The following is a 13819-nucleotide window of genomic DNA, read 5'->3' on the forward strand; positions in this document are numbered from 1 at the left end:
ACATAAATTGTCCTTGCCGCCTTTTTTTTCTCTCTGTTTCGCCAAATGGCAAATGCGCAAAATATTCTACGCTGTTGGCCATCCACATCCGCATCCGCATCCGCCTCCTCCAGCTCATTCACATCCTGAACGTCATCCTCATCCTCATTCTCATCCTCATCCTCATCGTCGTCGTCATCGTCTGGTCGTCTCCTTTGCCTGCTTTATTGTGTTCGGTGCGCAAATTTTTGGTCTTTCAGCTCATAAATCAAAAACATTACAACAATTGTGTCTCGCACTGTGTCTTCGCGCTGCGCTTTTGTTGCCGCTGCCGTTGTCCTTGCCACAACCAATTTGCACGCGCCACGAAACAAAACAGCTGCCAGTCCTTGCCTCTGACCCTGTCCCTCCTCCTATCCCTCCTCGTCCTCCTCCTCCTGGTCCTGGCCCACCTGCGCGGAAAATTGTTATACCCGAAAATTGTGCCACCAGCTGCAGCTGAAAAACTAACAAAGGCAATTCTTGATTATTTGCAGATCCCCCTCGGAGCGTTCCGGCAAAGGTTGCTGTGGCCAATGGTTCGCTGGGCCGCCGCTGCGCGCTCTCATTGCTGTTGTTGCGCTTGGGGGCGTGGCCTGTGCCCTCGGCGGCGCTGCACTGGGCGCCACGGGTCTGGCTGGCCCGCCAAATTCGCATCTGACCGCCGCGCTGCTAATGATTGGTAAGTAAAAACTATCTCAAGTCGCTGACAATTACGTAAGAGTGAGACAGTGTGTGTGTGTGTGTGTGTAAGTGTGTGTGCACACTCGTTTATAGTCCATATAAGCACGAGTCGAACAATTGATGGGGTCACACAAAAATGGCATTAAAATGTTGCCTTTTCGCGATGTTTACACAATGTTGTTGTTGTTGTCGCTGTTATTGTTAATGTTGTCTGTGCATTTGTTGTCGCTTTTGTTGTTGTTGTTGTTGTTGCTGTTGCCTCACACAGCAATTTCTACAATTATAACAGGCTTTGGGTTTTTCTCTGTTGCCCTTTTGTAATGGGCGCGTCTCTGCCTGACCCAGTTCGAAGAACAAACAAATTTTGTAAAGACACTAAATGTGTCAATATTGCCAGAGAGAGGGAGAGCGAGAGAGAGAGAGAGGGAGAGGGAGAGCATTTAGTTCCGGCTACGAGTTTTATCAGCCCAGATAGTTGGTAAATAAATATTGGCATTGTGTGTTTGTGTGGGTGGCCTATCATCTCCTATACAGATCTGTGGGAAATACGCCGAGATCTTTGCTTAAACATTAAGTGTGGGTTAGATTGTAAAAGTAAACTGCTCCAAAGAACTTTAGCACAATTGCATTTGAAAATAAGCAGTAAAAAAATATATATTTTCAAGCTGCCGAACAATGCCAGAGATATTTAACAGTCAAGTATTTCAACTACAACTAAATGTGGCTGTTTTTTTAGGGTTGTTTTTAAAGTGAGTTTCTGTTAAGGTACTAGTAGACATTTGCCAAACGATTTAGCAGATATGTGAGAATAGTAGAGCAGCAGAGTTTAACTAAATAAAAGCCTAGTTTAGTCGAGATATCTTGATAAACAATGAAGTTTTCCTATGGCAGCTATGTATATGATTTAGTTGTCCGATGTTGATAGGATTTTGCATATACATATGTAAGGGGAGGGCTAATAAGGAAAGACTAAAAAATGGCGAGTTTATTTTAGATATCCTGTAATGACAGCTATATGATATAGTGGGCCGATCCGGCCGTTTCCGACATATGTATTACCTGCAATAGAAAGGCGAACCTATGCAAAGTCTCAAGACAATAGCTTTAAAACTGAGAGATTAGTTTGCATAGAAACAGACAGTCGGAGGAATGGATAGAAGGACATGGCTATATCAACTCGACTGTTGATGCTGATCTAGAATATGTCTCTTTCTATACGTTATACATTTAATGACAAACCTATAATACCCCCTTCTTAAGAATAATGAATGTCTTACTATGAGTAAGAAAGAGACAATTGAGTCGTTGACTAGGTGAAACCTATCCAAGCTGTGGAATGCGAAAGAGGAGAGAGAGAGCTGAAGTTCACAGTTTGCTTGGATGTAGACCTTAAAGCCTTTCAGCTGATTAGCTCAGAGGCAAGAAGATTGACATTGCATGCAATTGGAGAATCTTATAATGTATATATATATATGTATGCTCTGTAGGTTCTCCCTGACTGCATACAAATGGAATCGAATGCAACTTTAAGGCTTTCGCGAGCGCTCAAAGCTTAGAATGTTTTTTCTTAAGACTCAACTGAAATTGTGTAGAATTTAATGCCATTTGGCTGAGTACTTTGCAGCGCACTTGTGATTGTGAATCATACGAGTTTTGGGCACACGCACACACACACATTCATGAGTCATTCATTCGGTTCTCTTTCGCTTTTCGCGCAGCTCACGTAACCAGAAAGCGGGGCCAAGTGCAGACCCAACACAAGTTCCGACTACGTTCCGGCTTTCCGTCTGTCTCCGGCTCTGCGTCTGACTCGGGGTCTGGGTCTGGGTCTGTGGGCATTACTTATGTATGCGTTGCTCTAATCAATTGCCGGTTCGCTCATTTTAGTTGGGGCCACTCGAAGCGTGACATTGCGCCATTTTCTGGCGGCAATTACCAAAAATTGTTGACTTGTAACGCAAAGTTTTACATAATTTAATGGCAATCAAGCCAGAGGCAACAGCTTACTACACACACACGCACACATGTCGCCTCTAATGGAGACAACTGCCGGGCACGCCCCGCAACCCCTGCCCCTGCCCCTGCCCCAGCCCCAGCCCCCCTGCTATACAGACGTCTCGTCACACTCATAACAAACGCACAAATTGCAGTCGCTTTTTTTCTCTTATTTTTGCCGTTCAGCTTTTTTGAAGCGCAAATTGCTCATGAAAATGTGCGACAACAACAAAAGCAACAACAACAACAACAACGGCAAAACGACAACAATTTTGCCTAATAAAAAAGATGCCTACCTCTATTTATTGTGGGCCATAATCAGCTACCGCTGGCAGCTTTAGGCTCCGACTGTGATCTGTGAAGGAGGTAGGCGGAGGTAGGCGGAGGGGGGGCGGAGGGGTTTTCGCTGCTGCTGATGAGACGCTCCAATGGCCGTGCCGCTGGCCGTGCCGCAGGCCGTGCCACATGCAGCTGTCGCTTGTCAAAAGGAAAAGCCTCGCGATTTGCAAAAAAAGTGAAAGTGGAAGCTGTGCCCCCACGGCTCAAGATTGACCACTGCACCCGTTAACCGTTAACTACCAATGCACCCCCCCCCCCCCATTCCCCCTCAATTTGTTATAAGTGGGCTGGTAATTGCGGGCCACGCCCACGCAGCATTTGACGTCTAATTAAATTGCGCGCAATTACAACAACAGCAACACGAAACACTTAATTGGACGCTTATTTTGAGTCATGCTTTTTGCTTTGCTTTGCTTCACGAACTAACTTAACTTTTTCTTTCTCTGCAGGAGTCGGCGTTGTGCTGGTCACTGTCAGCGGCGCCGCTTGGCGGATGACAGCGCCCGGCGGCCAGAGCTGCCTCGGCCTGGGCACCACCGTCGACCTGGCCCGCTGCGGACGTCGTCCGTGCACCCGCGGCGGCGGCGCGCCCCACGGACTGCTCTATCCGGAGTTTCAGCACCGACCGCCGCCGCCCTCCTACCAGGCCAGCATGCAGGAGTATCGTCTGAGGTGAGTCTGTGTGTGTGTGTGTGTGTGGCAAGGACAACAGCGGACATGCTCGGCTAACCGCATCCGCTTGCATGTCCTTGCGCAATTAATTGCATTATGTAATTATGCACTGCCTGAAAATGCACGGGTCTCTTGTTTTTTTTTACAACCTGAACCCTGAACTCTGAACCCATTGAAAATGTGCAAAAAGGATGTGAGGGCGTCGTGCGAGTCGTGCATAACAGCCAAAAGCTAGCATATCTGAATCTGAATAATCGGAATAAAGTATATAGATATATACTCGAACTAGTCAGAACGATCTACACATATCTATCTGTCTATCTATCTGTCTCTCAAATCTATCTGTTTATCTATCTGTCTATCTATCTATCTATCTGTGTGTCTGTCTGTCTGTCTGTCTGTCTATCTGAATAAACGGGTCGATCTCACAGACTATTAGAACTAGATATTTGAACTTATGAATGCAGCCTTTACTACTGCTCGCAAAATAAGAGTTTATTTCAAATCAATAATAACTAGACCTGATTCAATAAAAGCGATAAAAATCGATAAGGATTTACTATTAGCTTAGCATGGCTCAAGGCGGAGGCTGAAGATAGAAAACTTGGGATATAGCAAAAGAGAGAGAGAGCAAAATGAGAGTAAACAGAGATCCAGAATGTTTCACTTTTAGAATATCTTCCTTTGTTCCGCACCTGAAAAAACAAGAGAAAAAGAAAACGCACTCTAATAGGCTTGGTCCTGGCCTTTGGTATTAATACAGATTCTTATATTATATTGAATCCCTGAAAATTCGATCAAGATCGGACAATATGCACCGAAGTTATTCGGGAACTCATTTCCTAAGTGAGGGGCATCAGAAATAAGGCAGAAGAAGAAGCAGCTTTTGCAACATTCGAGATGTTCAGTTTAACTTCTAGCTGGAAGCTGTTGCTTCCTCTGCTTCTTTTATTTTATTTTATATTAATTGAATTTCGATTTATTCAATATTATATTTGTTTTTTTTTCGCAGACTTTTGCTTTTGGACCGCGATCGCCAGAACGGAGTGGTGCGTGGCAATTCGCCGCCGCCAACCTATCGATCTCATGCCGGCAGCTTGCTGAGGTAAGTGCTCGCTTCCGATTAACCCCTTATCCCCCCCCCCCCATTCCCCCTGGCTACGCCCCTGCCACAGCCTAGCATTTTGGGTATTTACCGCGTTCGACACCCCTCGTGAGTTATTTGTAAAGTTTGGCGCTGCAACCACAAAATGTTTACAACGCACAGTTCGAGGTGGGAATAGGAACGCGTGAGGGTTGCTTGCGGCGGGACACGAGTGGTGGGGGAAGGGGGGGGGGGGGAGGCTGTTGGTGTTGCAGCATCAGCTGAAGCGTCAGCGGTTTGGCTTTGTGCGGTTTTCGGTGGGTGCCAACAACAACAACAACAACATTTGACACATTGCTTGGGGTTGGCCCACAAAAACTTTTGGCCATTTTTTAAGCCAAAAACTTTAGAAGCCTGTCAATGGTTTATTTGTTGTTGTTGTTGCTGTTGTTGTTGTTGTTGGTGCAAATGATTTTTGCTTGATTTCGAGTGGGCGTCAGTGAGGAATTTGCAACTTAATTGAATTGAGCACCGAGCGACTACTTCAAACGGGCGCCCAAAATGGCAAACAATTTAAATGCGCTACAATCCAATTGCCAGGCACTCCAAGTAGCAGGAGAGAGAGGGGGAGGGGAAGAGAGAGGGGGGGGGGAGGGGCAGACAAGGAGCAAATTGAAACAATTGAAATGACGACAACAAAATGGGGCGCCACAGCAATGAGAACTGAGAAGCGAGAAGAGAGGCAGTGAGACAGAGAGAGGGAGAGGGGGAGAGTGAAGGACTCCGACTCGGCAGGATAATTGCCGCTTTGATCGCATAATGGCTGCTAATTAGAAAAGTTTACTTTTTATTGCCGCACAAAAATATTGAGTTGCGGCCAAAGCCGTAAATTCACGCGCCGCTAAACACAGCTCGGAAAAACGAGTGCGAGGGTTGAGTGTTGAGTACTTGTGAGTACTCATGAATGTATTCACAACAGACAAATGCAAATTTATGGCAAATTAATTTGCTTGTAATGACGCACAAGGCCACATGCACTTAAATATTTATGTCCAATAATGGAAATGAAGGGACAACAACAAGAAGTAGAAGAAGAAGAAGAAGAAGAGGGCTGAGTAATACACATAAGCAGCTTAGCTGGCCAGGAAATGCATAAAAAGAAGTGGAAAACAATTGAAAATGCGAGAGACAAGGGCTATGCAAGACTTTAAGATACGATATCATTTCATTCATTTAAATAGAACCAATAGTAGCCAAAAAAAACCATGTGCTGAAGGAGTTTTCTAACTAAAGAAAACTTATATTTAGAATATACCCGAAGTTTAAGTAAAAGTTCCTTCTAAATTCAAGTATGAATGGACTATATTTCTTGTCGCGCTGTGCTAATATTTGTGATTACAATTCGTGCCAAAACATACTTAAATTAAGTATGAATATTTCTTTTAAAAAGTATACTTTGTTTAAGCACAATGTACTTATTACAGGAATTTGCATTTTTAAGAATGAAAGGAATGGGAATTTAATACATAATTTAATACATAATACATTTAATACATAAATATTCTTAAATTAAGCACAATTTTCTTTAAAGAAGAAAACTTTTTTTTAAACAAATTTGATATGTCCAGAATTTGCATGCTTGAAATAAGTGCAAGCAAAAGCAGAAAAAATTCTTAAATTAAGTTAACCATTGAGTCATGTCTTTAGACACTTCCAAAAAAAAGTCTTGAAACAAGAATTTTATTCTTAAGTAACAATATTCAGAGCACGTTTTTGCTTGATTCAACCATAAACTTCTTTTTTAAATCTTTCTCTTAAAAGAAAATTTCTAGAAACAGGATTTCTGCTATGCTAATATGCCCGCTGCATAGAGGCTCGTAGAGGGTGCAAAAGTGACAAAGAAGTATGTCAAAAAGCAAAAACTTATGCAAAGTGTGTGTGGCAGGGAATCAGAGCATACTTTTTGGCCAGGCCTGGTTGCTCTCAGTGTGTGTGTGTGTGTGTGCGTGTGTGTGTGTGTGTGTGTGTGTGTGCTGCGTGATGGCATATTCAAATATGATGTAAGAACTAACAAAGAAATCTGTGAAATTTTGCAAAATATTTACACACACGCGCGCACACACACACACGCACACACGCTCGCACACACTTGAAGTGGTTCTCTGTTGCATAACAAGCAGGCGTGTGTTAAAAGGCAATCTGCGACAGGCAGCCAGGCAAGGCCGGGCCGGGCCGGGCCAGGCCTGGCAAGGATTAGGGCCAGCATAGAGAAGGCAAACAATTGCCTGGCGAAGCTGTTAGCCAAGTCAATTAAACAAACAAAGACGAGGCCCAAGAGGAGTCGACTGCCTGTGAAAATTGCCTGTTATGCCAGTGCAGAGATAGACAGCGCAGAGAAATCGAGAGAGAGAGAGAGAGAGAGAGAGAGAGAGAGAGAGAGAGAGAGAGAGAGAGAGAGAGAGAGAGAGAGAGAGAGAGAGTGAAGCTGACGTCCTTGCTGCTTACTTAGTATTCAAGTATTTCGCATTTCCTTTCGCATTGAATCTTTGTCGGCAACAATTAAATGCAATTTTACATACTCCAAATTGCTTTATACAATTTTGAAATTTGAATTTTTGCCAAAAAGCCGACCGACCAATTTTCCATGTCTATAAATTGTTTTTGTTGTTGTTGTTGCTTTCTCCTGTTGACTGAAGTGTGAATTCTGTTGGATTTGGCTAGCCCAAAGACAATGCAGCGACTGGCAACAATTGGCCGAACGCCTTTTGTTATTTAAATTGACCAAGTCCTCTGCACACCGAACCGAACCGAACCGAACGGCCTTCCATCTGCTAGATACACAGAAATGTATCTATAGAGATAGAGTTGCACAGATACTTCGACTCGCCCCCCCCCCCCCCCCCCCTCACATGCAAATTTGTGCATTGACTTTGTCTCATGTCAGCCGCTGCGCAAATAATGCATGCTTTTGTTTTCCTGCGACTCACAACTCAATCTAAGGTTACGGCCAGACAGGCCGAGCGAATGAATCCCTGGCTTAAAGTCTTATCAAAACAGACACGAACTTGGTTAATCAGATTATCTGGCCAAAAGAATCGAGCAGACAGTCAGCTCGACGTGTCAGACTCAATATAATTTAATTATATTTTACTTATCAGAATTAACAAGTAAGAGGTTCTAGTCGGGAGCTCCCGACTAGGGGATACCCTGAACCCTCTTCTACCAACAGGCGACAGCTAAAAAAGGAAAGATACTTGATATATATATACTATTCTAGAAGCTGCTTGTCAAGTTTGGTGACTCTAGCTCATATTATTTACCAAAATTGCTAAAAAAAAAAACAGGATTTCGATATCGATATATTATCGATTACTTGGAAACGGGGCAAGTTATCGAACATGGGAAACAAACTCGATCTGCGTGGGCTAAAATTTCTCTAGCTCTTATAGGTTCTGAGATCCTTGCGTTCATACATACTGACGGACAGACAGACGGACGGACAGACAGACGGACGGACAGACGGACATGGCTAGATCGACTCGGCTGTTGATGCTGATCAAAAATATATATACATTATGGGGTCGGAGGTGCTTCCTTCTGCCTGTTACATACATTTGCACAAATACATTATACCCTTTTTAACCATTTTCAATGGGTTCAGGTTATAAAATTTACCCAACTTCTTGGCCAGTCTCAATCCAGCCTTAGTCTCATTCTATAACTGACTTAAAGCTTAACTAATACTTTATTTCCTCGGATTGCAGGGCGCCGTTGACCACACTACGCTCGGGCATAGGCGGCGGCGGCGGCGGAGGCGGAGGCGGAGGCGGAGGCACCATCAGCAGCAGCATGGGCGGCTCCGAGTACAGTCTGCCGCCGAGCTATCGCAGCCGGAATGCGACGCCCGCCTCGCTGACGCTGGCCAGCTGCGAGCGGACCATCGAGACGGCGCCATCGGGCCGGCTGCTGGCCAATGAGGATCTGCCGGAGCTATCGCCGGAGCAATTGCCCGACTACAGTGCGCTGCAGTCCAACACATTGCTCACCTCGGCCATTGTCGAAATCGAGTCCAGGAATCGCAGCCAAAACCAGGACACTCCGACGACGACGAAGACAACAACGACGGCGACCAAGGCCAAAGACCTGGTAACCATTGTGACCATATCCCAGGCGAACAACGTGCAGTCAGCTGGAAGGGCTCAGGCACAGGCACAGGGCCAGGTGCCAGCATCATCTCAGTCAGCACTCGACCAGATCGATATATTGGCCCACTTGTAGCCCTGCCACAGCGAAACTGAAATCAAGCGGAAAACAAGGCGCTTCATTTGAAAAGTCGCAACAGTCGAGTTTTCCTTTTCGTCTACGCATTCTTTTTTTTTTTTTGTAGTTTGTTTGTTTGTTAATCTTAAACACTCGTTAACCCAAAGGTATTTATTTGTACGATACGAAAAACTAAAAACTCTGCTCCTAAATGAATATATGATATATATATATAAACTAAACCCTAACTATAGTTCATGCATCTTTGATATATATATACCGATAAGCGGCATTTAGACACTAAGATATATATGTTTGTTGTACTTGAATGTGTTGAATTTATTTTTGTAAGCATCAGAAATGCGCTGCGTATCTATTACGAACTATCGTAAAAGTATTAAAATATTCCAAAAACAAAGCAAAAAAAAAAACAAAAACAAAACGAAACTATCCCCAAAAAACAGTTTAAAAAAAAAAAATTAACACAATTTTGTAAATAACAATTTCGAGTGCATTTCTAGCATGCGTTAAGTGTAGATTCTCCCCAACCCAATAGATATATATACGATATATATATATATATATATATATATAGGTATGTGAAAAACTCTGATGTAAATTCGCAACGGAACGCTACGGTGACAAATTTTGCGCGCATTTTCGAATAACGAATCAAACGGAAACTCTGAAACTGATTTCTGAATGCGTTTCAAACAAATAAAAATAAAATATATTATATAATATAAAATAAAATAAAGAGAAGATAAACCTAAAGATAAACTAAACTAATTACGAATCAATTGTAGCGCAGTTGCAGTTGCGTATGTTATCAATATTGAATACTGATACAGATCGTGCATAAGTACAATACAGTTAGCAAATAAATACTATATATATATGTATATGCTATATAAATATATAGAAATACTTGAATCCAACTTAAGGTCCTCTGTTTTATGTGCAAGGCTAAATAAACTAAAAAGCAAAACATCTGCAAAAATGTAATGTTGAAAAATGCCACAAAAGCCGCAAATTGTTTTTCCTTTCCGCCTGCCAGCGTTCAGCAACAAAAAGGCGTGGCCCCCACCCTCGCACACACACACAAACACCCACACACGCACGCGCACACATAACCATATATCCTGCTTAATCTAGCGTAAACTTGTATTGGCCCTGCGGCCCTTGTAGGCACGGTAAGTGGTCCAGCGATTAACACCCAGCACGCAAAAATGCGGAGCGAACACAAAAATTGACACCTTATTCCATTGGCCAGCGATATGTGAGGAAAATGGCATGAAAATCGCCTCCGAAAATGCCAAATGAAAACAACAAAACTTGGTTGAGCATGAAATTGCTCTTGGCTGTCGAAATACCATGCGAATATGTGTGTACACACAGAAGGTTGGCCTCAAAATGTGTGCGAGATATACACATTTAAAGTTTTGAAAAAAAAAGCGTATCTCCAAGTCGGCGCCACCCGAAATTGCAATTTTTTTTAGTTGGTTTTTGGCCATAGCGTGTAGGAAAGCATTGCATACTTTTGGTCCGCGCATAAAAATTACCATTCACAATATACGCATCACTCCAACATTTTATTTAGTGTTTTTTGGAAATATCTCGGCTAAATACAGTCTGATTTCGAAGTGGTACACCTCTTTCTACTCGCACGGATGCCGACTATCGATTGCCACCCAAAAGTCGGCATTCCAAGAGATGACCCAAAATCATCAAAAATACAGTGTAACCATCACGTTTTTTTCGAAAAATGACTTTTTTCTGAAATCAAAAAACTTTGATGCCATTCTATTCTATGGGCCTCCACGAGTTTAACGCGCCCAATCTGGCCGTTATCGGGCTTTATTTGGCCGAGATATAGCCATTTAAAGTTTCCCAAAAGGATTCGTGTGGTTGTGCACTTAGATATACGCATTACACCAATATTTTATTTAGTGTTTTTTGGAAATATCTCGGCTAATTACAGTCCGATTTCGAAGTGGTACACCTCTTTCTACTCGCACGGATGCCGACTATCGATTGCCACCCAAAAATCCGCATTCCAAGAGATGGCCCAAAATCATCAAAAATACAGTGTAACCATCACGTTTTTTTCGAAAAATGACTTTTTTCTGAAATCAAAAAACTTTGATGCCATTCTATTCTATGGGCCTCCACGAGTTTAACGCGCCCAATCTGGCCGTTATCGGGCTTTATTTGGCCGAGATATAGCCATTTAAAGTTTCCCAAAAAGATTCGTGTGGTTGTGCACTTAGAGTAAAGCAAAGCATTGCATACTTTCGTGCTGTCCACATAATACGATTGAGCCTACAAGAGTAGTTGTTCCACTGCATACTTTTGGTCCGCGCATAAAAATTACCATTCACAATATACGCATCACTCCAACATTTTATTTAGTGTTTTTTGGAAATATCTCGGCTAAATACAGTCCGATTTCGAAGTGGTACACCTCTTTCTACTCGCACGGATGCCGACTATCGATTGCCACCCAAAAATCCGCATTCCAAGAGATGACCCAAAATCATCAAAAATACAGTGTAAGCATCACGTTTTTTTCGAAAAATGACTTTTTTCTGAAATCAAAAAACTTTGATGCCATTCTATTCTATGGGCCTCCACGAGTTTAACGCGCCCAATCTGGCCGTTATCGGGCTTTATTTGGCCGAGATATAGCCATTTAAAGTTTCCCAAAAAGATTCGTGTGGTTGTAAACTTAGAGTAAAGCAAAGCATTGCATACTTTCGTGCTGTCCACATAATACGATTGAGCCTACAAGAGTAGTTGTTCCACTGCATACTTTTGGTCCGCGCATAAAAATTACCATTCACAATATACGCATCACTCCAACATTTTATTTAGTGTTTTTTGGAAATATCTCGGCTAAATACAGTCCGATTTCGAAGTGGTACACCTCTTTCTACTCGTACGGATGCCGACTATCGATTGCCACCCAAAAGTCGGCATTCCAAGAGATGACCCAAAATCATCAAAAATACAGTGTAACCATCACGTTTTTTTCGAAAAATGACTTTTTTCTGAAATCAAAAAACTTTGATGCCATTCTATTCTATGGGCCTCCACGAGTTTAACGCGCCCAATCTGGCCGTTATCGGGCTTTATTTGGCCGAGATATAGCCATTTAAAGTTTCCCAAAAGGATTCGTGTGGTTGTGCACTTAGATATACGCATCACACCAATATTTTATTTAGTGTTTTTTGGAAATATCTCGGCTAATTACAGTCCGATTTCGAAGTGGTACACCTCTTTCTACTCGTACGGATGCCGACTATCGATTGCCACCCAAAAGTCGGCATTCCAAGAGATGACCCAAAATCATCAAAAATACAGTGTAACCATCACGTTTTTTTCGAAAAATGACTTTTTTCTGAAATCAAAAAACTTTGATGCCATTCTATTCTATGGGCCTCCACGAGTTTAACGCGCCCAATCTGGCCGTTATCGGGCTTTATTTGGCCGAGATATAGCCATTTAAAGTTTCCCAAAAAGATTCGTGTGGTTGTGCACTTAGAGTAAAGCAAAGCATTGCATACTTTCGTGCTGTCCACATAATACGATTGAGCCTACAAGAGTAGTTGTTCCACTGCATACTTTTGGTCCGCGCATAAAAATTACCATTCACAATATACGCATCACTCCAACATTTTATTTAGTGTTTTTTGGAAATATCTCGGCTAAATACAGTCCGATTTCGAAGTGGTACACCTCTTTCTACTCGCACGGATGCCGACTATCGATTGCCACCCAAATATAAACATTCCGATTTAGTGACCAACTCGGTATTTTAAAAGGTCCGTAGTCCGTCGTAGTCCGAAGTAACAAACTCAACGAATTAAAACGCGAAAAAGATTTCGAAATTTATTAATCAATTGATTTTATACAAATTACAAACAATTGCAGATGCTCTCGAATCGGGTTACAACAAAAATTTAAAAGGTAGCGTTTAAATTAAATTTGTGGCTTAATAATTTATGGTCGCAACGAATTAGATAAGGTATTTCGTGAATTTGACAGCTGTCAAGCAAGCTGCGTTCCTTCGAGGTGACTACGCTCCGATTGGCTGCGGATTCGGTTGATGGATATATTCCTTATATCGATTTGAAATCCTTTCGCGCGGTTTGTTAGTTGGTTGGTCAACAGCATCGGAACTAAATAACTTTTGTGAAATACATACATATATATAATAAGCATAATAGGTGTGGTTCTCGTATATAATTCGATTATGATATGATGAATAAATAATATAAACATAGTGTGTGTGTGTGTCAGGATATATATATATATAGATATATAGATTGCTGCTGTGGTATCTAATTCGATTTCGTGTCGTTTGCAGTTTTTCATTTCCGTTCATTTAAAATTAGGATAACAGTTCAAAAAAACAAATTAAAAGGAAATTAAGTATAATAATTAGGCATCATTTACTTTGATAATTGCAATAAAAAGCTATGCGTACAGCTCACTGTTACGCTTGGGGCTTAGTTAAGAACTGTTGTTGCTAGTAAATCGTGTTGTTGTTGGTGTTGGTGTTGGTGTTGTTGTTGTTGTTAGTGTGCGTGATCCCTGAAGTCCATAGTCGAGCCGTTCAAGATCTGTTTAGACCTTAGCGCGCATGATTCTTGCAGAAGGGACGACCGCCCTTGTTGTAGAAGCTCTGACCCTCCAGGTTTTGTTTGCAGAACTGCACAGCAATATTAGAAATTAGAAATGGGTTTGAGAATGGATCCGTTTTGG

The 13819-nt window shown here is 42.3% G+C and overlaps 2 protein-coding genes across 2 annotated transcripts in view; one reads left to right on the plus strand and one right to left on the minus strand.

The window, feature by feature from the left end:
• Window positions 1–10039, plus strand: part of LOC135434951 (uncharacterized) — a 57188-nt gene extending 47149 nt beyond the window's left edge. Inside the window, exons 4-7 of the mRNA XM_064691769.1 lie at window positions 516–700; window positions 3486–3708; window positions 4721–4813; window positions 8557–10039. Of these exons, the coding sequence (XP_064547839.1) occupies window positions 516–700; window positions 3486–3708; window positions 4721–4813; window positions 8557–9070 (1015 nt within the window). The 3' untranslated portion in view covers window positions 9071–10039. The remainder of the gene's footprint in view (window positions 1–515; window positions 701–3485; window positions 3709–4720; window positions 4814–8556) is intronic.
• A 2878-nt stretch (window positions 10040–12917) lies between these two features.
• Zasp52 (Z band alternatively spliced PDZ-motif protein 52) overlaps window positions 12918–13819 on the minus strand; it is a 63457-nt gene continuing 62555 nt past the window's right edge. The window contains exon 15 of the mRNA XM_064691742.1: window positions 12918–13766. Within this exon, the coding sequence (XP_064547812.1) occupies window positions 13689–13766 (78 nt within the window). The 3' untranslated portion in view covers window positions 12918–13688. The remainder of the gene's footprint in view (window positions 13767–13819) is intronic.

Source organism: Drosophila montana, unplaced genomic scaffold, assembly GCF_035044405.1.
Source record: "Drosophila montana isolate Dmon_TW-CO22-7 unplaced genomic scaffold, ASM3504440v1 contig_3468_1, whole genome shotgun sequence".
NCBI classification, from domain to species: Eukaryota; Metazoa; Arthropoda; class Insecta; order Diptera; family Drosophilidae; genus Drosophila; species Drosophila montana.